The sequence below is a fragment of the Pongo abelii genome, chromosome 17 (assembly GCF_028885655.2).
Source record: "Pongo abelii isolate AG06213 chromosome 17, NHGRI_mPonAbe1-v2.0_pri, whole genome shotgun sequence".
Lineage (NCBI taxonomy): Eukaryota > Metazoa > Chordata > Mammalia > Primates > Hominidae > Pongo > Pongo abelii.
The window spans coordinates 32,418,051-32,445,394 of record NC_072002.2 but is presented as its reverse complement, the minus strand read 5'-3'; the positions used below and the strand labels follow the sequence as shown (position 1 = coordinate 32,445,394).

Genomic DNA, 27,344 nt, shown 5'->3' with positions numbered 1-27,344 from the left:
AATGGATTATTTAGGTTTTTTGCATATATGAACATGTGATTTATGAATGGAAATAACTTATTCTTTTCCAAAGTTGACGCCTTTTATTTCTTTTTCTTGCCTAATTGGTCTGGCTAGGACTTAAAATACTATGTTGAATAGAAGTAACTAAAATGAGAATCCTTGTCCTGTTCCTGATGTTAGAGGAAAAGCTTTTAAGTCTTTAACAGTTGAGTATATGTGATGTTAACTGTGGGTCTTATATAAGGCCTTTATCATGTTGAAGAAGTTTCTTTCTATTCCTTGTGTAGTGTTTTTTATCATGAAAGAGTATTGTTTTTCCAAATGTTTTCTCTGCATCAGTCCAGATAATTATGTAGGTTTTTTCCTTTATTCTCTCAAAGTGATGTATTGCGTTGATTGGTTGTTTTTTGGTTTTTGGTTTTTTTTTTGAGACAGGGTCTCACTCTGTCACCCAGGCTGGAATGATGCGGCACAATCGTGGCTTACTGCAGCCTCAAACTCCTGGGCTCAAGTGGTCCTCCCACGTCAGCCTCCTGAGTAGCTAGGACTACAGACATGCTCATTGCACCCTGCTAATTTTTTTTTCTTTTTATCAATGGATGAGAGTTTTTTTAAAATATTGACCAGATTGGCCTCGAACGCATAGCCTCGCCTCCTTATGCACCAGGACAACTGGCCTGAGCCACCATGGCTCCTTTTTTGTGTGTGTGTGTGTGTGTGTGTGTGTGTGTGTATGGTGGAGACAGGGTCTCTTATGCTGCCCAGGCTAGTCTCAAACTCGTGGCCTCAAATGACCTCTTGCCTCAGTCTCCCAAAGTGTTAGGATTACAGGCATGAGCCACTGCACATAGCCTTGATTGTTTTTTATTTGTTGAGCCATCCTTGCATTCCAAGAATGAATCTCACTTGATTATTATGTATAGTTTGGATGTTTGTCTTGATCCCTGGTGTTGGAGGTGGGACCTAATGGGAGGTTTTGGAGTCATAGGTGCACATCTCTCATGAAGGGCTTATTGTGTGAGTTCTCGCTCTATTATTTCCCATGAGAGCTGGTTGTTAAAAAGAACCTGGCACCTCCCTCACCCCTCTTTTGCCATATGATCTCTGCATACACTGGCTCCCCTTCACCTTCCACCGTGAGTGGAAGCAGCCTGAGGCTTTCACCAGATGCCCAGTCTTCCAGCCAGCAGAGCTGTGAACCAAATAAACATCCTTTTCTTATAAATTACTCAGCCTCAGGTATTCCTTTACAATAACACTATATAGACTAAGGTGAGTTCTTTTAAAATTGTGCTGAATTTGGCTTGCTAGCATATTGTTGAGAATTTTTGCATCAATATTCATAAGGGATTTTGGTCTGTAGTTTTCTTTTTCCTTTTTTTTTGATGTCTGTGTCTGACTTTGGTATCAGATAATGTTGACCTCAAAGAATGAATGAGTTAGGAAGTGTTCTCTCCTCTTTAATTTTTTGGAAGAGTTTGAAAAGGATTGGTGTTTCCATTTATTTCTTAATCCCCTATAACCAATCTATCACCAAGTATCACACTAAAGTACAGTTGACCATTGAATGACATGGGTTTGAACTGTGCAGGTCCACTTACATGTGGACATTTGTGAATCAAATGCAGATTGAAAATACGTTTTTGCCGGATTTGAAACCCACATAAACAGAGGCCAATTTTTCATATACACAGGTTCTGCAGGGCCAACCACAGGAGTTGTATGTGCAGATTTTGGTATACATGGGGATCCTGGAACCAGTCTCCTGCATAAACCAAGGGACAACTGTGTATCTTCGTTCTGCCCATTCAAGTCCAAGTCATCATGGTCTCTCATTCTAACCACGTAGTAGCTGCCTCAATGAAAAATCCTCTTTCACTCTTGCACTGCTCCAGCTCATTTTCCTCATTTTACGCCAAAGTGATTTTTTTTGAATTGCAGAACTGTGTATATCACTCACCTGTTTTATATTATTTCATCTTTAGTGGCCTAGGAAACTAGTCATAGCTCTGCAATACTCCACACGTGATCTGGCCCTTCCTCTCTCTCTAACTTGATCTCATCCTCACTTACCATACCTCTAACCACAACTGTTTTCTTTTGGTTCTCATCGAACCCCAGTTTTCCCAACTCTAGACCAAATTTTGTTCCTTAAATATGTCTTTCCCCTCTAGGACAGGGGTGGCAAACTATTTGGAAAGCGTCAGGTAGTAAATACTTAGGCCTTGAGAGCCGTATAAGCTGTTTCTTATGATTACGTAAGTCTGTTGTTGTAGATGAATGCAGCCATTGGCAGTCCAGTAGTTTGCCAGTCCTCTTGCTCTACAAGATTAAAAACTCCAGGAAAGCAATGATGTTGTTTTCTTTACCCTTTTTCTAGTACTTTGTATATAGGAGGTAATTAATTAATATTTGTTGAATAAATACATCAGAAATCAGAAAGTTGCTTGCATCTTTTTAGAGAATTCTCATGGTGATTTGCTGTCTCATTTATAATTGCACCCTTTTTTAAAGCAAATATTGAGAAGATGTTTCTAGAACATGTTTCTTTCTCTATTGGTACAAGTTGAGAAGTAAAAGGCAAATATAGGCATGCTTTCTTTAAGATACATCATAAACTGGCCTGGCCAACATGGTGAAACCCCATCTCTACTAAGAAGTACAAAAATTAGCCGGGTGTGGTGATGTGCGCCTGTAATTTCAGCTACTTGGGAGGCTGAGGCAGGAGAATCACTTGAACCTGGGAGGCAGAGGCTGCAATGAGCTGAGATTGCACCACTAGCCTGGCAACAGAGTGAGACTCCATCTCAAAATACATATATGTATTTTAAGTTTTCATATCAATTTTATCATTGACATAAAGGTTATTTAAGAGCAAGCTGTTTGATCCAAGTATTTTATAGTTTGAGAGTTTCTCTTGGAATTGATTTCTAGTTTTATTCCACTATGGTCCAAGAAGTTACTTAATATGATTCTGACTTTTCAAAATTTGTTGAGATTTGTTTTGTGGCCTAGTGTATGGCCTGTCTTCGAGAACGTTCCATTTGCTGATGAGAAGAATGTATATTCCGCAGAATAATGTATATTCTGCATATTGTTGGGTAGAATGTTGTATAAATCTTTGCTTAGGTCCATTTGGTCTAAAGGCCAGTTTAAATCCGATGTTTCTTTGTTGGTTTTCTCTCTCCATGATCCATCTAGTGCTATCAGTAGGGTGTTGAATCCGTTATTATTGTATTGCTTTCTATGTCTTCTTAGGTCTAGTAATACTTGTTTTATGAATCTAGGCACTGGTATTTGGTACATATATATTTAGAATTGTTATATCTTCATGTTGAATTGATCCCTTTAACATTATATAATTTTTTTTAACTGTTGTTGATTTATAGTCTATTTTATTTGATATCAGCTACTCTTGCTCACTTTTGGTTTCTGTTTGCATGGAATAGCTGTTTCCACACCTTTACCTTCAGTCTATAATTATCTTTATGAGTAATATGAGTTTATTGTGAGTAGCATTTAGTTGGTTCATTTAAAAAATCCATTACTGCCAGTCTATATCTTTTAGGTAGAACATTAATCGATTTACATTCAAGGTTAGTATTTATATGTGAAGTTTTGCTCTTGTCATGATGTTGTTATCTAGTTGCTTTGTAGATCCTTTCTTTTTTTCCCTCCTTTCTGTCTTTGTGGTTTGGTGGGATTCTGTTGTGCTGCTATTTGATTTTTTTCTCTTCCTACCTTGTATAATTGTTTTATAAGACCTGTGAATTTTATACTCTCATGTGTTTTTATGATGGCTAGTATTGACCATTTGTTTCCATGTTTAGAACTCCTTTGTTTCTTGTAGACCTGGTTTAGGGGTAGTGAATTTCTTCAGGGTTTGCTTTTCTGGAAAAGACTTTATTTTGCCTCCATTTATGAAGCTTGTTCTAGCAGGACACAAAATTTGTGGTTGACTGTCCCCCTGCCCCCTACCCCCAGCACTTTGAAAACAGAATCCTACAGATGGAGCAGGATTGTAAAAAAAGAAAAAACAAAATGCCAATCTCTACTAGCTTATAAGGTACCTGCTGTGAAATCCACTGTTAGTCTAATGGATTTTCCTTTACTGGTGACTGGATGCTTTTTCTCTTGCTGATTTTAGGATATTTTCCTTCACATTGACCTTAGACAGTCTAATTTCTATATATTGTAGTGAGGCCTTTCTTGCAGTGTTTTTGCCTGGCATTCTTTGAGCCTCTTACTCTTTGGATGTATAGATCTCTTGCTAGACAAGGGAAATTTTCCTCAATTATTTCCTCAAATAGGTTTTCTAAAGTTTTTGCTTTTTCTTTTCCCTTGGGAATACCTGGGATTTGTTGGTTTGGCTGTTTTACGTTGACCCATACTTCGAGAAGGCTTTGATCATTTTTTACAATTCTTTTTTCTTTATTTTGTCTGATTGATTAATTCAACAGATTTATCTTCACATTTTGAGATTCTCCTGCTTGGTCTAGTCCATTGTTTGCTTTCAATCATATCTTGTAATTTCTTCCATGAATTTTTTTATTCCAGAAGTTCTTTTTTTAAAAAACAAAAAACTATGCCTTTAGTAAATTTCTCATTCATATCCTGAATTTCATTTTCTCACTACTTTATATTAGTTTTCAGATATCTCCTGTATCTCATAGAGCTTCTTTAAAAATCAGTATTTTAGCTGGGCTTGGTGGCTGATGCCTATAATCCCGGGAGGCTGAAGTGGGAAGATAGCTTGATGCCAGGAGTTCAAGACCATCCTGGACAACACAGTGAGACACTCTCTAAAAAAAATTTTTTTTAATTTAACAAGTGGGCATGGTAATGCACACCTGTATTCCCAGCAATTTTGGAGGCTGAGGTGGGAGGATCACTTGAGCCCATGAGACTGCAGTGAGCTATGATTGTGCCACTGAAATTCACCCAGGGCAGCAGAGCAAGACCACATCTCAAGAAAATAAAATAATCAGTATTTTGAATTTTTTATTTGATATTTCAAAGATTTCTTTTTGGTTAGGATCCATCGTTAGAGAATTACTGTGTTGCTTTGGAACTGTCATAGCACCTTATTTTTTAATATTTTCTGTATTGTCCTGATTTCCTTTGTATCCGGAGTAGTAGTTGCTTATTGTTATTTTTGAATTTACTTTTGTTGGGGCAGGACTTATTTTTTCCTTGACGATGTGTCTATGATGTATGTTTAATAGATTCTTTTGGCTTTGCTTCTTGGGTGTATTCAGTGACATAGATTATCTATGATTTCCTTGTTTATAAATAGCCTTAGTGTGGTGGCTTTCTCCAGTGCTGGCTGTTGTAGTAATGTATCGGGCGGGTGAGCAGTCTCAGGGCCTCCTGTGTAGCTGCAGTGGTATGGACAATTGTGGTAGTAGAGGTGGTTCAGAGCTTGTCTCCTTCCTGAGCACTGCACAATTGTTTTAGCAGATGTTTTAATGGGCTGTGAAGGTTGGCCTCCTGTCCGGTATGTGGTGCTAGAAGGTAAGAGCTGGATGCAGCTGTTGTAGTAGCATTTATGGGTTACCTTTGTTAACCAGAAGTACTCTGATGTCCTAGATGATGGGCTGGACTGTGTAACTTCCAGGGGTCCCAGTCCTGTGCTCTGCCCCTGAGGCAGGTGGGGAGGGCAAAGCTAGGCAGGGCTGGGCTGGAGAATCCTGCATTCTGGCCACCCCAACAGTGGGCACAAGCACCAGCCCTCTCAGGGGTTGCAAGGCAGTTCTCAGGCCCCGAAGCAATGCCCCAGGGAGGAGCAGAGCAACCACTGCCATGCCAAAGATCCAGCATGGGGAAAGTGGGGTCGCTAGGGCTCCACAACCTGGCAGGTGATAGTGGGACCCGGTTCTCTACAGTTTTGACCTGGTTGGATTCCCTCCTACCATCTGCTGCTGGCAGCAAGCTGAAACAGCCAGCCAAGTCACAGGCAGTCTGTCCTCAGATTGTGAATCTGTCTCAGGCTGCAAAACGTCCTGCCAGGGACAAAAACCAGGCTCCAGGCCGTACCCCTCCCAGTCTGGCTCTGCAAAGCAGGGGCACCCAATTCTCATACCCATGGCTGGGGCCCGTATTACACTTGCCTCTCAATTCTGGTTGTGGAGGCTGCTCTCCTCAATATTAGATCACAAATCTTAGTCTGGAGACTCTCCATATCAGTGACTGCCACCTATGCTGGCTGGCAGGTTTCTGTGCAGCCCGCTGTGACTTAGGATCGGGAATTGCCGCCTTCTATTTGTACCACCCAGGTCTGGGAGTACGGATGGAGCACTTCCCACTGTCCCCAGTGCTCTCCAAGTCAGATCCAGTGCTTGGTAGGGCCAAGGAGCTCCCAGCTGGCTTCAGTTGCTCTCTCCCCTTTTCACACAGAGGATTCACTCCCAGTTTTTCATGGGACATGCAGTGCTGCTGCCCACTGTAGTGTTCAAAGTATCCAAAGTTTCTTTTGTGTTTTTTTTTTTTTTGAGACAAGGTCTTACTCTTTTGCCCAGACTGGTACCTTCATAGCTCACTGTGGCCTTGACCTCCTGGGCTCAAGCAGTCCTCCCATCTCAGCCTCTCAGGTAGCTGGGACTACTTAGCTGGACCATGCCTGGCTAATTTTTAAATATTTGTAGAGACAAGCCATCACTATATGGCCCAGGCTGGTCTCAAATTCTTGGCCTCAGCCTTCCAAAGTGCTGCGATTATAGGCATGAGCCACCACGCTGGGCCTGTTATGCTTTTATGTTGAACTCCTGTGTTCCTTCTTAGATAAAAGTTCACAGTGTGAATACACTATTGTACTGTTTCCAAGTGGGTAAGGTTGACTGCTTTTCTTTCTCTTTCTCCCTCTTTTTGGTCTGTGTGTGGTCATGTTACCTACTTGATAAACATTTCGGTTTTGTTCATGAATTGCCTTTTTAAAAATTTTGGGTTTTTTAATATTTATATTATATAATTCTAGAGTGGGCAATAAATAAGGAATTTTTTGGAGAGGTCGTGTTGTCTATTCTGTTGTCTTCCTTTCTCTTTAAATAGTAATTTTAGATAAAGTGAAAGTTTGCAAGACTTGAAATAAAGAGATTTTAATGAATTGAAGAGTTAACATTTATTGTTGCTGTTCACTTTCATAGGATAGTGTTAGATCTTTTGAAGCTTCAAAGCAGGTTTTAAAATACAGCAAATAGGTATTTGGTGCCAATGTGACATTGCATATTTCATGTTTTATGTTGAATTTCTCAAGACAGTATTGTTTCTTTTTTCTTTTATTAAGCTTCAAGTGGAAATAAAGAGATTATTTCGCATATTAGTCAACATGGAGGAAAATGGCCTTACTGGTTTAAAAAAATGGGTGAGTTCTTATTCTGAATGTTAAAAAATACATTGGTATTGTGTTGACTTGATTTTTAATTTCTTCTTAATTTATCCAGAAAATATTCAGAAGTTGGGGAATTATACCTTGAAATTACAAGTTGTATTGAATGAAAGTAATGCAGACACTTATGCAGGAAGACCACTACCATCTAAAGCAATTAAGTTTTCTGTTAAAGGTAAGCAAAACAGTAATATATAATTATATATGCTAAAGGTGGCATTTTAAATCCAAAGAGAAAAGAGAGATAAGCCAGTAAAAGATGTTTGAACAATTGGGTAACCATCTCAATTTTATTTTATTTTATTTTATTTTCTTACTTTGAGATGGGGTCTCATTCTGTCACCCAGGCTGGAGTGCAGTGGCACAATCTCGGCTCACTGCAACCTCCGCTTCCTGGGTTCAAGTGATTCTCCTGCCTCAGCCTCCTGAGTAGCTGGGATTACAGGCGCCCGCCACCACACCTGGCTTTTTGTATTTTTAGTAAAGACAAGGTTTCGCCATGTTGACTAGGCTGGTCTCGATCTCATAACCTCTGATGATCTACCTGCCTCAGCCTCCCAAAGTGCTGGGATTACAGATGTGAGCCACCGTGCCTGGCCCATTTTGATTTTCAAACAGCTTTATAAGTCTACTCGATAATCATATTCCTTCTGAATTTTGAAGACATTGTTTTCTACTTTTCGTTGTTGCTGGTAAAGTCTAAAGCTGTCCTGATTCCCAACTCTTGGCATATGGCCCCTCCTCCCCCAAAACGTTCTCTGTTCCCCAGTGCTCAAGTTTTAGGGGAATCCCAGTTTCTGAAATATTCAATTGTGTGATTTAGCACAGGCCTGTTTTTACCTAGTATCATCCAGCCATGTACCTTGTTTACCCTTTCAGTCTGGAAATCCCTGTTTTATTTTCTAGGAATTTTTCTTGAATCACTTTGATTTTCTATTTTTTTTCTCTCCTTTTCTTTTCTTTTCTGTTCTTTTCCTTTCTTTTCTTTTCCTCTCTCCTCTCCTCTCCTCTCTCCTCTCCTCTCCTCTCTCCTCTCCTCTCCTCTCTCCTCTCCTCTCCTCTCTCCTCTTTCCCCTCTCCCCTCTCCCCTCTTTTCTTTTCTTTTCAATGGAGTCTCACACTGTTGGCCAGGCTGGAATACAGTGCAGTGGCACAATCTTGGCTGAATGCAACCTCTGCCTCCCAGGTTCAAGCGATTCTTCTTGCCTCAGCCTCCCAAGTAGCTGAGATTACAGGTGCCTGCCACCACACCTGGCTAATTTTTTTGTATTTTTAGTAGAGATGGTGTTTCACTATGTTGGCCAGGCTGGTCTCGAACTTCTGACCTCATGATCCGTCCTCCTCAGCTTCCCAAAGTGTTGGGGTTACAGGTGTGAGCTGCTGCACCTGGCCTTTTTTCTTTTTTGGAGATAGTGTCTTCCTCTGTTGCCCAGGCTGGAGTGCAGTGGTGTGATTGCAGTTCACTGCACCTAATTTTTTTTTTTTTTTTTTTGGAGATGGAGTTTTGCTCTTGTTGCCCAGGCTGGAGTGCAATGGTGTGATCTTGGCTCACCGCAACCTCCAACTCCCAGTTTCAAGCGATTCTTCTGCCTCAGCCTCCCAAGTAGCTGGGATTACAGGCGTGTGCCACCATGCCTGGCTAATTTTGTATTTTTAGTAGAGATGGGGTTTCTTCATGTTGGTGAGGCTGGTCTTGAACTTCTGACCTCAGGTCATCCACCAGTCTCGGCCTCCCAAAGTGCTGGGATTACAGATGTTAGCCACCGCACGTGGCCCTGTCTAATTTTTAAAAAACATTTTTTTGTAGAGACAGGGTCTTGCTATGTTATGTTGCCCATTTCAGCCTCAAACACCTGGCCTCAAGCCATCTTCCTGCCTCGGCCTCCCAAAGTGCTGGGATCACAGGCTTGAGCCACTGTGCCCAGCCTGTTCTTTCTTTCTAAAACATCTAATGTTAGGATGTTGGATTTCAGGATTGGTATATTATTTTTGTTTTTCCTACTTTCCATCTCTTGGTTTTGTTTTACTACCTTATTGGAGATTTTCTTAACAGCTTGATGTTCTATGCTTTCTATTTTTTCCTTTTTGCTACCATTTTTAGTTTCTAAAATCTCTTTTAAAATAATCTTGTTAAACAATTCCTTAAGCATTCTCTTCCTACTTCATGAATTCAGTATCTTTATTCTCTGAGGATATTAATAATCGTGGGGGGTTTTCTTACAGCGTTTTTCCTGATTCATAGTTTGTTTCCTCCATGTTGTTTTTTTAATTAGATATTCTGTTATATAATTAGTGATTAGCTAACATTGAAGAATAGAGCACTTAAAAACTTAAATTTCCTTGGGGGAAATTATGATATGAGAATTTTTAGGTCTTGTCTCTTTGGCTATTCACATTCCCCAGAGTGGAGCCTTTCAGTCACCTGCTAAAAGGGTGAAGACCTAGCTGCCAGCATTTTGGGAACCAAGCTGAGAAAGACCATTTGTGTGTGTTTGTGGGGGTCCTCACATTTAGTATATAATTTTCCACGTGATTTTCCTATTTTCAATAAATACTTTCCTATTTTCAATGACACTTTTAAATTTAATTGATTAGATTTTAAAATACAGACAGGGTCTCACTATGTTACCCATGCTGGCCTTGAACTCCTGGGCTCAAGCTGTCCTGCTTTCTTGGGCTCCCAAAGTGCTGAGATTACAGGTTTGAGCCACCATGCCTGGTCAGTGACACTTTTAGTAGTGCTGTGTCTCTCACTTCTAGACCTTTTCTTCTTTCCCTGAAGAATAAACCTTCCATCTTTTGCTGGGGATGAGGAGGGTTGTTGACTAGCCCATGCTTTGAAGGATGGGAATCTGCAAAACTGTTTCTCAAACTGACTTCAGCCAACCTTCTTGTTTTATTTCAATTTCACTACAACTTTGTACAGCCATTCATTCCTGAGACTTACGGGCATCTGATAACTGTGAATCAGATTCAGTCTCTGCTTGCTTTGTTGTTTGAGTATTTGATGTTCTTGAGTCTTTCTGCTAAGTCAGTTACACTTATTCATATGTTCTTTGGCTTTCCAATTCTATTACTCTCATCTTTTTTCTTGTTTACTGCTTTTATAGAGTCATTGTTACAGGGTTTTTGGAGAGAACTGATCTAAGTAGCTGTGATATCAAGAAGGCCCACCTTGGAGTGTGGTTTTCTTCTTTTTTAAATGTTTTAGGAGACTTTTTTATACATGAATCTACTGTGTTCTTTTAACACCTGTGGAACATATTTTCATAAGATGGGTGTGCTGTAGTTTAAGCAGTTTCCTGTTGATGAATCGTGTTGATTATTTCCAAGTTTTTGGCTATTAGAAACCGTAGTGCTTTTTGGGGAAAAAAAAATTATGCTGCTTTCTGTACATATGTTAGAATCTCTTTAGGGTGATACCAAGAAGTGGACATCCCAAAAGGCTATGCCATGGTACCTTCACTTCTCACTATGAGAGTTCCAATTGACTGCATGCTCATTCCTGGCTGAACTATATATTCATTTAGCATAGTTGGTGGTGAAACTGCTTCTCTAATTTTTAGATTGTGTACCTCTTCTAGCCATTATTGGACATTGTATGCCAATGCTTGTTCATTTACTATACCCATTTTAATAGTTTAAAGCTGTGGTTCTCAAATTTGAGTTTGTATCAGAATCACCTGAAAGGAAACACAGCTTGCTGAATTTCACCCTGAGTTTCTGATTCAGCAGGTTTGAGATAGGCCCTAGAATTTGCATTTCTAATAAGTTCTCAGGGGATGCTAAAACTTCAAGACTAGAGACCACACTTTGAGAACAGCCAATTTATAGGAGGGCTTCATGTAGTCTGAATTTTCCTTGTTACACATGTTGCAAATATTTTCTCATGTGGAGCTTCTATTTAACTTCATCATATATATCATTTTATAACTATTGAATATCGTGTTTTGCCTTTAAAGTTCTTTCCTATGAAAAGGTATAATGGCTGGGCATGGTGGCTCACGCTTGGGGAGGCAGGTGGATAGCTTGAGCTCAGGTGTTCAAGACCAGTGTGGGCAACATGATGAGACCCTGCTGCTACAAAAAATACAAAAATTAGCCAGGGGTGGTGGTACACACCTGTAGTCCCAGCTACTCGGGAGGTTTTTCCCAAGTGGATTGTCTGCATAACATATAATTTTTGCGCTGATTTTAAAATGTTATTTTTAGCATAGTCTAAAATAGATTTCTAAAATTTCTCAGATAGAAATGGATCTGTTTTTGACCCCCAATGGATTTTCTGACCAATGTACTTGCTTTTCACTTCATTTTTGTTTTTGTTAAAGAGGGTAAGCCAGAGAAATTTTCATTTGGTCTTCTGGATCCTCCTTTTCGTGTTGGAGTTCCATTTAATATCCCTCTGGAGTTTCAGGATGAATTTGGTCATACCAGTCAACTAGTAACTGATATTCAGCCAGTTCTTGAAGCAAGGTAATCTGAAGGATCAATATGTATTTGTCCTTTGATATTTGCTAAGCATTCACTCTTTTTTTCAGCTTCATTTTTTGTGTGTGTAAGGTGTTCAACTTTAATATTGTTTAAAATATTAGTGAATTTTATTATATCTGGGTAATTTAGCTCCAAGCTATCCTCTGTGACTAGTGTCATATATAAATTGCTTCACTAAAGTTTATATTTTGACTGGATTTATTGCTGAAGTTGTTAAGGTGTTTATGTCTTACTCCATGTTCTTTTGCAAGTATGATATAATGTCTCTTAACAATTCATTATTTGAAATACTTCATTCTGTGTCTTCTGTCATCACTGTTTTCTCTTTTAGGGTTCTTAGTTATTGGATGTTGGACCTTCTGGACTTAATTCCCAATTTTTAAAAAAATGTTCTCAATCTTTTTGTTTCTGTTTTACTTTCTGATAAATTTTCTCGACCTTATGATTACTACCTTTCCATTGAATTTTTCCTTTCTGCTAACATATTTTTAGTTGTCGTGAGTTCTTTCTGGTTCTCTGAAATTTTTTAAAGACCCTCTTGTTTTATGAATGTAATACCGTTTTCACTGATAAAGCAAATGGTTGGGGTTTTTTTAAGCTTTCTTTTACCTATACAGATACTCTGTTGTCTCCAGCTTAGTCGATTGCTTGTTCTTCGTTTCTAGAGATACCTGGTTATTGGTCATCTGCTTGTAAATGAGTAGGAGACTGGAATGCAGGTGAAAGAGTGTGGAGAGGCTGTTGCCTGTGAGCTCCACTGTGGGATGATCTGTCTGGAGTACATTATTGGGGGAAATCCTGTTGTCAGTATTTTTAGGTCTTGGGCTGGGCAGTTTCCTCAAAGAAGAATCTTCAGTCTTTTGCCTAAAGCAGGGAATAGTTTGGTTCCAAGTGAGTCAAAGAACAGGGCTGGGGTGGGAATTGGGGAGGAGAGGTCTCAGTATCCATATGCATTCGTTCCAGATAACCTCTTCTCTTCTTTTTAGTATTTCATTCTCATCCTCAACTTATCTGCTGTCCCTGGTTCAGAGATCTTCTGTTTTAACCTTTTCAGAGATTCATCTTTCACTCATCTGCCAGAGGCAGAGAGGAGAGATCTGGAGATCTGAGATCTAAACTTTTCATCAGTCTTTTTGCTTGTTTGTTTAAACCTTTTCCTTTTGCCAATTCTGAACAGTACCTGGGCACTCTATGGTAGAGATTGGTTTCTAGCTTTTTCTATTTCTATTTTACGATTCGGCTTTTTGGAGACTGCTATCATTTGCCACTTGTCTGTCCTGTTTTCTAGCAGATAAGTTTGGTTGCCCTGTCTCTGCTTCCTTTCTGTTTTTTCTTTATGTTTTCCTTTAATAATAAAATACATCCCTTTACTGTCATATTAGTGGGATTTTAAGAGACAGTGAAAGTAGGCGTATATGTTTAATGTGCCATCTTTCCCAGGGGATTTATCTTGTATGCCACATTGCATCTTTTTTCAAATGAGCTTTACAGTTTATTCTGAAAATACCTGTAAACACTTAAATTCCATTCCTCAGAAAAATTAGGCTTTTCTCCATCATGGTATATTTTTTACTTTTTTTCCCTTTCTTTACCTTTGACAGAGTAAAATTTTGCCACTGCAAAGATCTACATCTGGTCAAATCTGATGAAATTAGCTTTGGAATCAGCTTTAGGAACCATATTACTCATGGAAGTAGATTAGGTGATCTCTCCGGTTTATGTCATCATAAGCCTTTCTGTTATTATTTGGATTTTATCTAAATTGTCATTCAGTTTAATAACAGATGCCCAGAATTCTCTAAAATCCCACTGGTGAAAGATTTGAAAGAATTCATGGTAAATGCTGAGGACATCCTTAAACCTGGCTTCTTTAGGTATTTATTTCCTTTCCTTAGGCTTGTATACATGGTCTAGCATTAGATTAGGTACTACGTTGTATTCAATACTAATTCAATACGTGCTATTTTAATTTTACATTATATCTATTATATCATTTTCAGTGTTTAACCCATTGGTATCACTTATTAATACTTGTTGGATCAATTTTCTTTGTAAAAGAAATCCATTGGAATTTTTTTCTGTTTAGTTCTTTATATTTAAAAAATATTTTATTAGAAAACTAGACATGCGAATGTCACATAGGAAAGCAAAAACACATTTGCAGCTTACTTGTAGGCAATTGAGGGGAGTTAAAAAAATTTTTTTTTTCCCCAGTGGTTTATCTTTACATTATGAAGAAATAACCAAAGGACCAAATTGTGTAATTCGAGGTGTTACAGCCAAGGGCCCTGTAAACTCTTGTCAAGGCAAGGTAAGCATTATGTATAGATCCTATGATACTTGTTAAGTATTTATTTCTCATATGGTTAGAATGAAATTGTAAATGAAAAGTGGAATGACCTATTTTTAAAAAACAGATGACAGTAATTGGGTTCTTAGGAATTTATCAACATTATGCCACCTGACTTACCAGTTACATCTGTAAGAAAAGTTGGCACATTTACTACTGTTGTTGGTTAAACATGAATTAAATATTTTTCACCTGTCCCCATTATCTGTATTTCAGTTTTTTCACATTCAAAGCCATTTTTTCGACACAGTTATCTAGGACTATGCTTTTTTTTTCTCTCTCCTACTGTTTCTGTCCACTTTTGAATATTTTTCTTAGAACAAAAATGACAATTAGAAATATGAGAAATTTCAGCTCACACCTTTAAACATATCACTTTGGTATTTAGATAAAAGGAAGTGTTTGGTGAGAGATACAGTTAAGGAAGGAATCCTATGCATAGTTGGTCTAAAAAAAACAGGGAAGCTAAAGATAGAAACTCTAATAAGGTAATTTTTCAATTAGGTCTATAAAGCAGCTAATAGACTTAACTGACTAAAAGGAGCACTGTAGCTAATTTTTTTTCAGTGTATCATTACTTTAAATATTTAAAAATTTTCCCTATCAGTGTGATGTTTAAAACAGAGCATGCGTATTTTTTTCAAGTACTATATGCTGCTTTGTATAATCAAGTCAAAAATTGAGTTCTTGATTCTTTCTGAATTCAGATTTTTCTGGAAAAAGAACTTGAAATTCACAGAAAATTTGACTTCAGTAAGATAAACTTACTAAAAATTTCTAGATTTTAAAAACCTTTTTATTTTGAAATAACTTTAGAGGAAGTAACTTACAAAGGAGTTTGAAGATAGTATAGAGAGGTTGCATGTAGAAAGTTCCTCTGTTAATGTCTTACAGAGCTTTATATATTTATCCACACATTGACAAAATACTACTGACAAAACTGTGGACTTTTTTTTGCTTGTCTCCAGTTAATTTATTTTTCTGTTCCAGGATCCAATATAGAGTACCACACTGCATTTCAAAATTTTGTGGCTTTTGTTTCTTTCTACTTTACTATTTCATATGTTTTATAATATCTATCTTGATTATGATAATTATTCAGAGGGTTATGCCTTTTGAGAATAAAAATTTAAGAGAAAAATTGATCCTAAAATGATATTCCTATTTTGGAAAAGTAGATTCTACCATAATTCTCTTCATTTCACTGTCTATAAGGAAGCAGTATTGATCAGTTTTTTTCCTCTAAGATTTCTGACTCCATATATGATAATTTTAGTAAGTATAAAATTGGTAAGTAATTTCTACAATGGTATGAAAATAAAACCAAAATATAAATCAGAATTGATGTGATAAACTACTTAAGTATGTATTCAGGACTGGGTTTAATTTTTACTGTTTTTTTCAACAGAATTATAATCTGAAGGTTACTCTGCCGGGCTTAAAAGAAGACTCACAGATTTTGAAAATTAGATTACTACCTGGTAATATTATTTCAAGAAATATTCATAATTATTTAAAATAATATTCTTATGTTAAAGTATAATGATATAAAGTTAGAGGTTTTTGGGCTTTTAGTAGTGGTATAAATCTTGAAAATACATTTAAATGTCAAACCATAGCACTGACAGAAATGACCAGTTTTTGAAAAGGAAAACATTTAGGAAAATGTTATTGACATTCTGAATATAACCTTGGGAGAAAAATTTGGATATTGAAAATGTTTTGGGGAACTATTTCTTGGAATGTATCTATTAGGCTTTATTAGAGCTGGGTCTGTTCTTTACATTTTGTTGATAAAACTGTTTCATATTTTAAGAAGAAAAACTTCTAATGTTATTTTTATTAAGTTAACTTGATAATGACTTAACTTGAGAAAATGAAGTTGCATTAAAGTTACGTAAGATAGAATATGCTGGCTAATTTTAGAGGCAGTCTATAGTAGAGGTTTTAAGTACGTTCTGGAGTCAGCCCTTCTGGGTTAGTATCTAGGTAAACTCGTTCTATGCCTCAGTTTCTTCATGTGTAAAATGAGATAATATCTACTCCCTTGGGGTTGTTAGGAGGATTAAATGAGTTACTACAGGTAGTCCTTACCTTGCACAGTTCTGTAGTACTCAATGGAGGACACAGTTCCAATATGCATGAGTTTTAATTAACACCTACTGTACCAAGTAATAACTGCCTGCACCTGTAAAACACAGCAGTGTTTAGCATGTAAGTTTTAGCTCTGATATGAAAAATACCACAACCATATCTGTGTGCATATGTGACCTTTTTACTGGTTTTAGGCAAAAAGAAACGTATTAGCTATTTGCTGTCACAAATTGAAGTTGTTTGACGTTTCCCTCCAGTGTGAATTGTTAAAAGAATTTAGGTAGGTCCATTGGTGGAAGTATAAGAAAAAAATCATACATATCAACAAACATTCATTTATTTGAGAGGTTAGATTATTAAAAGTATGGATTTGAGTAGTACAATTCTTAGTAGCTAGATAGTTCTTTTTGTGGGGTAGATGGGAAGTATCATGGTGTAGTGATAAAAGTCGAGGAGTTTCAAATTACAAACCAGGATTTAAACCTGTGTTTGCTACTTACTAGCCTTGTGACCTGGACAAAATACTTAGTTTCTCTGAATCCCAGTTTGCTTACCTGTAAAATGGGGATGATAATAGTAACATCTTCATTAAGATTATTGTGAAGTTTATGTAAGAATAGTGCTTAAAAAAACTTAACACAGTGCTTCATGTATAGTAAATAAATGAATATAACTAATATTAGTACAAAATAAAATAAATATTTTAAGTAATTCTCTCCATATACTTGTGTTATCAGTATGTAGCATTAATTGAATTTTAAAATATCAGTGTTTATGAACGAATCAGACTGGCTTACTGTAGAAGTATAAGCCTACTTTTCTTAATCTTAGAGGAAATTTGTGATGTTAATTGCTTATGACATCAGAGGTAGTGGGCAATCTAACAAGTAAATGACCTGATCATGTCATTACAAGAACTAATTCTTTGAATGTCTAAAACATATAGTTACTTGTGCCAGAAAAATCATCATGTAAAATTGGTAAATAGTTTTAATAAGCCGTTATTTTTGTTTTTGAATACCTTTTTCCCAGTATCTTTTAAAGATTTTAGGTGATTTCTAATATGAATTATCACTGTATTGTACCCTGTGGAATAAAACTTAGCCTAGACACCGAGCATTTTATGCAATTGAGATAAGTCTTGTCATGTATTGAATCTATGCATTTTGGGATGAAACTGATTAAGCATGGACATTGCCTATATTTTTCTTTCTTGGCAATATTTATAACATATTAAGTCTTTAATGTTAAAGTTATTTCTTTTTCTATTTCAGTACTTTAGTCTTCAGAACCTGAATATGTATTTCATTGTATAATTTACTGTTAGGTCACCCTCGTCGATTGAAAGTGAAACCTGATTCCGAAATTTTAGTTATAGAAAATGGAACAGCTTTCCCATTTCAGGTGGAAGTTTTAGATGAATCAGACAACATAACAGCACAACCAAAATTGATTGTTCATTGTAAGGTAAGCTTATTGGAAGATATTTAGATTATTTTAAGTACCATTGTAGTAAGTAGCAATGACTATTTTAGCCACTTAATAGTAAGTCTTACATAGGATTTAAGTCTGAAATGATTATTCCGTGGAGGGATTTGTGGGATCTTATTGCCAATAGTTTTTTTTTTTTTAATCGTACCTAAACCAATAAAGATGCCAACCAACTGTGCCCAGTTTCATAAATTTGTGAATAAAAGTTTACTCACCTCTCCTCTCTTGACTCCATGCCTCTCATTTCACATGAATTATATATGAATAGAAAGACAAAAATGTCTTTCAGGATTGGGAATGGGCTGCTCTGCCTATGGAGTAGCCTTTCTTTATTCCTTTACTTTAGGGGAAAAAAAAAAATTGGGAATGATGGTTAAATGAAGGTAGGTAAAAGATCGCAGAAAGAGAAAGAAAATCCAGTTAAGTAAAAAAGAAAAGGATTGTAATTGAGGAAGTTAGTTTTCCTTCCAAAACAGATAAATTTTACATAATATAGTAGAAAATTGCTGTTTTTGTTCAGTATTCTACAGTTTTAGTGACTTTTACTTAGAAGTTTCTTATTCATTGCCAGAAATAGTAGCTCTACTGAATTATTTGAAACTTTGAACAATTACGGAATAATCAGATATATTTAATAGGGGTCTTACATTATTTTGCATCTTTCAAATAGTTTTCAGGTGCTCCAAACCTTCCAGTCTATGTTGTAGATTGCAGTAGTTCTGGAACCAGTATTTTAACAGGATCTGCAATTCAAGTTCAGAATATTAAAAAAGACCAGACGCTTAAAGCAAGAATTGAAATACCTGTAAGTTATTATTGTTACTCATTGATATTATATTGAGTCTTCATACAAATAGTCTTCAACTGCTTAATAACATTTTTTGCAAAATTGTTAACTTCTGAAAATGAGGTATTTGTGGTTCTTTCAGCCAAAGCAAAGCAAAGACAATATGAAATGCTATAATGACTATTTTAACATTTTGTGTCAAATATTAGTAATTGTCTTGATTTTTACAGTGTCTTTTATAGTGTCTATAACTATTATTGATTTACATTTCCCTAAAATATTTTTCTTCTATTAAAATACATAATTTTATTCTTTTGCTTTTTTTTTTTTTTTTTTAAAAAGAGATCGGGTCTCACTCTGTTGCCTAGGCTGGAGTGCAGTGGCACAATCATGACTCGCTGCAGCCTCCAACTCCTAAGCTCTAGTGATGTGCTCCCCTCAGCCTCCCAAATAACTGGGACTATAGACAAGGACCAATGCACCTGGTTATTTATTTATTATTTATTTTTTGAAAAAGAGGGTCTTGCTGTGTTGCCCAGTCTGATCTCAAATTCCTGTCCACAAGCAGTCTTCCCACCTTGGCTCCCAAAGTGCTGAAGTTACAGGTGTGCACCACTGTGCCCAGCCATTTTGCTTTTTATCATTCTCATTTGTTTTAGAAAGCTTGGTAAATATCTCTGTTAAACCACCATGGAAGGACATATAAACCTTTAATTTTTGTATATAATTTTCTATACACACATAGCTTTTTATTTGTGTTTTTACACAAAGGGATTTTTTTTATTTTTATTTATTTTTTTTGAGACGCAGTCTTGCTCTGTTGCCCAGGCTGGAGTACAGTGGCACGATCTTGGCTCACTGCAAGCTCCGCCTCCTGGGTTCACGCCATTCTTCTGCCTCAGCCTCCCGAGTAGCTGGGACTACAGGCACCCGCCACCATGCTCAGCTAACTTTTTGTATTTTTAGTAGAGACGGGGTTTCACCGTGTTAGCCAGGATGGTCTCGATCTCCTGACCTCGTGATCCACCCGCCTCGGCCTCTCAAAGTGCTGGGATTACAGGCGTGAGCCACCGTGCCTGGCCCACAAAGGGATTTCTATATCATGTGCCAGTAGGATACTTTTTATTGGCGATTCATTGTGGCTGATAGTGAAGCCAACATGGAGGCAGGAGCTGTAAACAATCTAAGGTTGCGGAGTGGGGTAACAAATACTTAAGTAAAACTTCAAAGGTTGCTGAGTAGGATAACAGATACTTAAGTAAAATACTTAAATGTGATTTCTTAGTAATTGATATGGTGATAGATAATCTAATTGGTTGATTAACTCATACTTTCCTACTAATTATACATCAGTTATTAACATAGCTTGAACCTCAAATGGATACAAGATGTCTTTTACTTTTTAAATTAGAATGAGATGACTCTTCATTCCAGTTCTTTTTAAGCTGGTTATATTTGATAACCTTAAAGTATTTTTTATGCATTTTCTTTATGCAATAATATGGGCAACATACTTTTGAGCACGGTTTCTTGCAAAAGATGACTATGAATTAGGGAGGAATCTGGACTTAGAGGCAAGAGCAGCAGGCATTAGGACTTTTGTAAATACTACAGACCACTCAGGAGAAGACCAAGAATTCAGGTCAGTTAAAACAAACGCCAACGTAAATCCTCTAATATGCAGTTACAAAATGTTATCCAATGGCAATAACTGAGTTTAGGAGTAAGGCAAGTAAGATACAACAGAAGATGGTTATGTGCCTGACATTCCATGAGGTAGGAATTTTTAATATCACTCACGTGGCTAGGCTTCCATAAGTTAAATGGCTACAAGTGGATGAGGAAGGAGACATGAGTTAAGTAAGATTATAAAGGTATTTTATGTTTAAACTTATTTTAAATTTAGTGTGTGCTGTTGAATGGACTATAACTAGATTATGAAATAATGTAATATTTTAATTTTGTGTGCCTAAAATCAATTTATATAGCATAATCTAGGTCTTTTCTTTGATCTGTAGAACACTACTGTGCCAATAATAAATTGTAAATATGCCAGTATGATGACCAGTTGTCTTTAGGGCATCTAGAGGCCTTCTCTGGCTATAAACAACCTTGATCACTTACCCCAATGTGTTATGAATTGAAAAAATACTGAAAGCCTTAATGTAATCTGTTACCATTAAATAATGTATTTTATGGTAGCTGTTTGTCTCTGATTTTATGGAAAGTTCTTAATTTCTTACATCTTTATTCTTATTCATAAATACTAACAGAGTAGGTAACATAATTAAAATTTCACAAGATGGCAATACTTTTAAAGAAACTTGGAAATAAGAGGAAGGGACCGGGCGCAGTGGCTGACGCCTATAATCCCAGCACTTTGGAAGACCGAGGCTGGTGGATCATCTGAGGTCAGGAGTTTGAGACCAGCCTGGCCAACGTGGTGAAACTCATCTCTGCTGAAAATACAAAAATTAGCCATGCATGGTGGTAGGCGCCTGTAATCCCAGCTACTCTGGAGGCTGAGGCAGGAGAGTGGTTTGAACCCAGAAGGCAGAGGTTGCAGTGAGCCAAGATCATGCCACTGCCCTCCATCCTGGGAGGCAAAGCGAGACTGTGTCTCAAAAAAAATAAAGAGGAGGGGAATCCTTTTAGTCCAAATATAATTGTTTCTGTTTTAAGAATGTGGCCACTGCCATTTATAACCTGATGGTATAAAATAAGGAATTATTAATAGTACAATGCCATCTTAATGACAAAACCTGTGAGTATAACAATGTATGGAGATGGTCTTCCATAATATTGAAAGTAAATTCTTCAGGATTGTAAAATTTCAGTACAGCTATCACTCAGTGTTTGTGGTTTCTTCTCTTTCTAGAGTTGTAAAGATGTGGCACCTGTGGAGAAGACTATTAAGTTGCTTCCCAGTAGCCATGTTGCAAGACTACAAATATTCAGTGTAGAAGGACAAAAGGCAATTCAGATCAAACATCAGGATGAGGTTAATTGGATAGCGGGTGATATTATGCATAATCTTATTTTTCAAATGTATGATGAAGGAGAAAGAGAAATCAATATAACATCAGCTTTAGCAGAAAAAATTAAAGTAAGTATCTCTAACAGATTGGTTATTTGTAAGAACTTTTTAAATTTTATGTTTGTAAGACTGAACAAGCCGTTTTACGGGTAGCCTCTAAAAAAGAAGCTTGTCACAGAAAAGTTATACTATCATTTCAAATTCTAAGCAGAATAAGCTTTTTTCATGGAATAGGTTGAAATGCAAATGATTCATGTGTGACAAAATTATACTTAGAAAAATGATTTTGACACTTAAAAATCTAGGTTTTGGCATTTTGTTTAGTTGTGCTCTTCCTGACTAGCTGTTTTTCTGCGATCACAATCAACATCACCACCTTGATAAAGCTAGCAATAAATTGGTAGCAGTTCTGAAAACACTAAACAAAAGATCTGTTAAAGGCAAGCAGTGAAACAATGTTGTTAACTACAGAGCCTCTATTTGGCCATTGGAAATCATTGAAATTGGTATACCACTCGAAAAATATGATCCTTAGAAAAGAGTTTTGTTGGTCCTCATGAACCTGCTGTCATCTAAATATGACATTTGTACCTTGATAGGGTTGAATCTGCATGTTGAAACTTAACACCTCACTGAACAGGGAGCCAAAGCAAAATGTTAAGAGTCTTATTACATAAAGTAGACAGTTTTTTAGCATTCCTTTGATGGTTGACTGAAAGAATAGTGGACAGTCTATGCTTGCTTCTTTCAAAGTTCAGTTTGTTCTTCTATAATGAGACACATGCATTCTCCCAAATCACTCTGCTGTGCAAAATTGTGCAATAAAAAATCACAGGGCTTATGAGGGAAAATGGAAACTAGAGGCACAATACTCAAACTTTCTCAGTAACCCGTTAAGAGAACCTAGTAAAATAGTGGCAAAAACAATAATGATAATACATGTTAAATGTTAAGAAATATATAAATACTATAATAATATGGGAGGTTACCTAGCTTGATGAAGCAATGATTGCAGCTTTTGAGTTACTGTGAGGTGGTGGAAGGAAGGTTGTCTGAAAGTGAGGGGAAAGTTGTTTTAACAGTCTGTGGATGAGCGTGGCTCATTAACACATAGTCAACTGAGGTGACTGGTAGGTGTTTGAGGTGCAGCATTTTTTGTGTTCCCACTTGGTTGGTTCAGCTGGGTACAGTTTTCTGTGTTGACCTAGTTTTTTCATAGATGAAATTGTACCTAAACAAAAGTAAAATTTGCCTTATGCTTAAATTGTTTACTGATAATTGTATTGGAACAAATTTGCATTTTCAAAGTAAACATAATTGTACTGGAACAAATTTGCATTTTCAAAGTAAGCATTGTAACAGAACTTACTGTACTTTTTTCTCTTGACGTCTATGGAGATAAAATTGCCAAGTGTGGAAAAATAATTTATCAAAATTCCAGGCATTTTGAGGTAGTTAAAAATAAGCATTCCTCCATGTCTGGAGAGCTGACATTCATAGACTCTTCGTACGGAGTCCCAATTAGCCAAATTTTTGGAGAGTTAACATGTTTGGCACTATGTAGGAATTGCTCTTTCATATCGGTATACACCATACCCATCTTGTGTTTCCAAACGTAAGATCTGGTAATTCAAAAGGATTATTTAGCCACGGGTTCAACTGAGCTGAGTTTTAAAATCTTATTTGGAACAATGCTTGTTCTAGCCAGCTTTTTTTCCCTTTCATAATGAGGGAACATTGACTGGAGAGCCTCTCCCTATCATACCTTCTCTAAGGTTGTTGCCTGCATTTGACACATTTTGCCTCTAATTTGGTAATTATGTATGTATGTGCACTTCTTCATTGACAGTAAAAGATAGTGAATACTCCTTTTTACTTAAGTTGAATGCACAGCCTTTACAGTGGTTTTGTGGTGTTGAGAGAATTAAGCCAAGATAGAAGGAAGTCAGCCTGAACTGAGCTGGGGAATCTGTTGAGGGGAGTACACAGCCAGGGTGAGTGAGGAAAGCCTTTTATCTTTTTTGTGGAACTCCTGCTTGCTTATTTTCCTGTTTTTTTTTTTTAATACAATAAAGAACAGAGACTAAAGATGGTTTTAAAAGATGAAAAGGTAACTAAAAACATTAGAGCAGCATAAACTAGGAAACAGAATATTAGTGATTTTCATTAAAAAGTTAATTCACCACGGGCCAGGCGTGGTGGCTCACACCTGTAATCCCAGCACTTTGGGAGGACGAGGCAGGTGGATCACGAGGTCAAGAGTTCAAGACCAGCCTGGCCAAGATGGTGAAACCCCATCTGTACTAAAAAAATACAAAAATTTAGCCAGGCATGGTGGCGGGCACCTGTAATCCCAGCTACTCAGGAGGCTGAGAGAGAGAATTGCTTGAACCCAAGAGTCAGAGGTTGCAGTGAGCCGAGATTGCGCCACTGCACTCCAGCCTAGGCGACAGAGCAAGACTCATCTCAAAAAAAAAAAATAATAATTCACCACGATCAAGTAGGCTTTATTTTTGAGATTCAGGGTTGGTTCAGTATACGCAAATAAAGTGTGATTCACCACATAAACAAAATTAAAACCATATGATTTAATATGGTTTCAATAGACGCAGAAAATGCTTTTGATAAAATCCAACATCCCTTAGTGATAAAAGCCATCACTGGACATTGAAGAACACACCTCAAGATAATGAGAGCCATCCATGACAAACCCACAGCCAACATCATACTGAACAGGCAAAAGCTGGAACCGTTCTCCTTGAGAACTGGAACAAGACAAGGATGCCTGCTCTCACCAATTCTATTCAAGAAGTTCTACCGAGAGCAATCAGGCAAGAGAAAAATAAAAGGTGTCCAAATAGGAAAAGAAGTCAAACTGTCTCCTCATTGTGGAGATGATTCTATAACCTAGAAAACACTAAAGACTCTGGCAAAATCCTCCTGGAGCTGATAAACGACTTCAGTAGGGTTTCAGAATGCAAAATCAGTGTACAAAAACCAGTAGCATTTCTGTACTACGTTTTAAGCCGAAAGCCAGATCAGTAACAGTCCCATTTACGGTAGCCACAAAAAACGCAAAATGCCTAGGAATACATCTAACCAAGGAAGTGAAAGATCTCTGCAAGGAGAACTGCAAAACACTACTGAAAGAAATCGTAGATGATACCCAAAAAAGGGAAAAACATTTCATGCTCATGAGTCAGAAGAACTAGTATCATTAAAGTGACCGTACTGCCCAAAGCAATCTACAGATTCAGTGTTGTTCCTATCAAACTACTGTCATTTTTCACAGAATTGGAAAAAAGGTATTCTAAAATTCATGTAGAACTAAAAAAGAGCGCAAATAGCCAAAGTGATTAATCCTAAGCAAAAATAACAAAATGAGAGGCATCACACTACCCATCTTCAAACTGTACTACAGAGCTACAGCAACCAAAACAGCATGCTACTGGTACAAAAACAAACACATAGACCAATGGAGGAGGTTAGAGAACCCAGAAATAAAACTGTACACATACAGCTGTATGTGTGATCTTTGACAAAGGCGACAATAACAAGCAATGGGAAAGGACTCCCTATTCAATAAATGGTGCCAGGATAACTGGCTAGCCATATGCAGAAGAACGAAACTGGATCCCTACCTTTTACCATATACAAAAATTAACTCAGGGTGGATTAAAGACTTAAATGTAAAACTTCAAACCATAAAAATTCTAGAAGAAAACCTAGGAAATAGCCATTCTGGATGTCGGCCCTGGCAAAGAATTTATGACCAAGTCCCCAAAAGCAGTTACAACACAAACAAAAATTGACAAGTGGAACCTAATCAAACTAAAGAGCTGCACAGCAAAAGAAACTACCAACAGTGTAAACAGACAGCCTACAGAATGGGAAAAAATATTAACAAGCTATATATTCTAAAAAGGTCTAATATCCAGAATCTATAAGGAACTTTAACAAGCAAAAAACAACCCCATTTAAAAAATGGGGAAAGGATATGAATAGATAACTTGTTAACAGAAGACATACATGTGGTAAGCAAATATGTGAAAAAATGTTCAACATCATAATCATAATCATAGAGAAATGCAAGTCAAAAGCAATGAGATACCATCTCACACCAGTCGGAATGTCTATATTTAAAACATCAAAAAATAACAGATGTTGGCAAGGTTTTGGAGAAAAGGGAACACTTATGCACTGTCGGTGGAACTGTAAATTAGTTCAGCCAGTGTGGAGAGCAGTTTGGAGATTTCTCAACCTTAAATAGAACTACCATTTGAACCAGCAATACCATTACTGTATATATACCCAAAGGAAAATGTACATTTCACCAAATATACATGCAGTTCTCTGTTTATCTCAGCACTGTTCACAACAGCAAAGACATAGGTGCCTATCAGTAGTGGATTGGATAAAGAAAATAAGGATAAAGAAAATACACCACAGAATACTACACAGCCATAAAAAAGAACAAAATCATGTCCTTTGCAGCAACATGGATGCATCTGGAGGCCATTATCCTAAGTGAATTAATGCAGGAACAGGAACCCAAATACTGAATGGTCTCACTTATAAGTGGGAGCTACACATTAAATACACATGGACATAAAAATATAGGAAAAGTAGACACTGGAGATTCCAAAAAAGGGGAGGGTAGTAGAGGAGCAAGGGTTGAAAGACTACCTATTGGGTACTATGCTCGTTACCTGGGCGATGAGATAACTCATAGACCACATCTCAGTGACATGCAATTTACTCATGTAACAAACCTGTATATGTACCCAGTGAACCTAAAAGTAGAGGAAAAATAAAGTGTAATTTAGAAATTTTTTTTAAAAAGACTATTAGTGATTTTAAGGCCAGATGTGGTGGCTCACACATGTAATCCCAGCACTTTGAAAGGCTGAGGTGGGAGGATTGCTGGAGACCAGAAGTTTAAGACCAGCCTGGGCAACATAGTGAGACCACATCTCAACAAAAAATTAGGCAGACCTGGTGGCGCATGCCTGTAGTCTCTGCTACTCATGAGACTGGGGCAGGAGCATTGCTTGAGCCCAGGAATTGGAGGCTCCAGTGAGCTATGATCATTGCACTCCAACCTGGGCTACAGAGCGAGACCTTGTCTATAAAAACCAAAAATAAAAATAGAATATGAGTGATTTTAAAATCACAACTATAGAAGGCTAAATAAAAGTAGAAAGTTGAGGTCAGAATTCTGAAATAGAAAGTATTGGGAGTTTAAAAGTAAGGACAGAGTAGAGCAAACAACTTGAAAAAGTATGGATTAAGTGACAAAATATGGAATGTAAGAGGTATAAATTAATACAGAACTAAAAACACCCAAGAAGAGATTAAGGCCAAAGTATGGCCAGAAAGTTAGATCAAACTTCTTTTTTCTCACCTTGCTGAGTAAGAATAATGTCCACCTAGTTCTCATTGAAGCCTTCCCGTAAATAGGATTCTTTTCAAAAAATAATTGAATATTGCTTTTCAGAATTAATCACATGATCTGATTTATATGTTACTTTTAAACGATAATGGCCACAGTGATACTTTTGTGGCAAAGCTCTAAAGAAATAACTTAAGAATTTTTATTTTATCTCACTAAAAAATAGGGCAATATTAACAACAACGACAAAGAGGATGCCTTTGTATCATGGTAGTATATGAACCACACCATTTCTGACCATAAAGAGACTTTTTT

General features: G+C 37.0%; 1 protein-coding gene across 4 annotated transcripts in view; it reads left to right on the top strand.

The window, feature by feature from the left end:
• Positions 1-27,344, top strand: part of SMCHD1 (structural maintenance of chromosomes flexible hinge domain containing 1) — a 164,814-nt gene that overhangs the window by 64,661 nt on the left and 72,809 nt on the right. For all 4 annotated transcript variants that reach the window (XR_010137656.1, XM_002828085.5, XM_063716988.1 and 1 more), the window contains exons 18-25: positions 7,286-7,363; positions 7,443-7,562; positions 11,716-11,860; positions 14,093-14,189; positions 15,637-15,709; positions 17,650-17,789; positions 18,484-18,618; positions 21,479-21,706. Coding sequence is in view for 3 of the 4 variants with exons in the window: in XM_002828085.5 (XP_002828131.5) it covers positions 7,286-7,363; positions 7,443-7,562; positions 11,716-11,860; positions 14,093-14,189; positions 15,637-15,709; positions 17,650-17,789; positions 18,484-18,618; positions 21,479-21,706 (1,016 nt within the window). In the remaining variant the exon portion in view is untranslated. The remainder of the gene's footprint in view (positions 1-7,285; positions 7,364-7,442; positions 7,563-11,715; positions 11,861-14,092; positions 14,190-15,636; positions 15,710-17,649; positions 17,790-18,483; positions 18,619-21,478; positions 21,707-27,344) is intronic.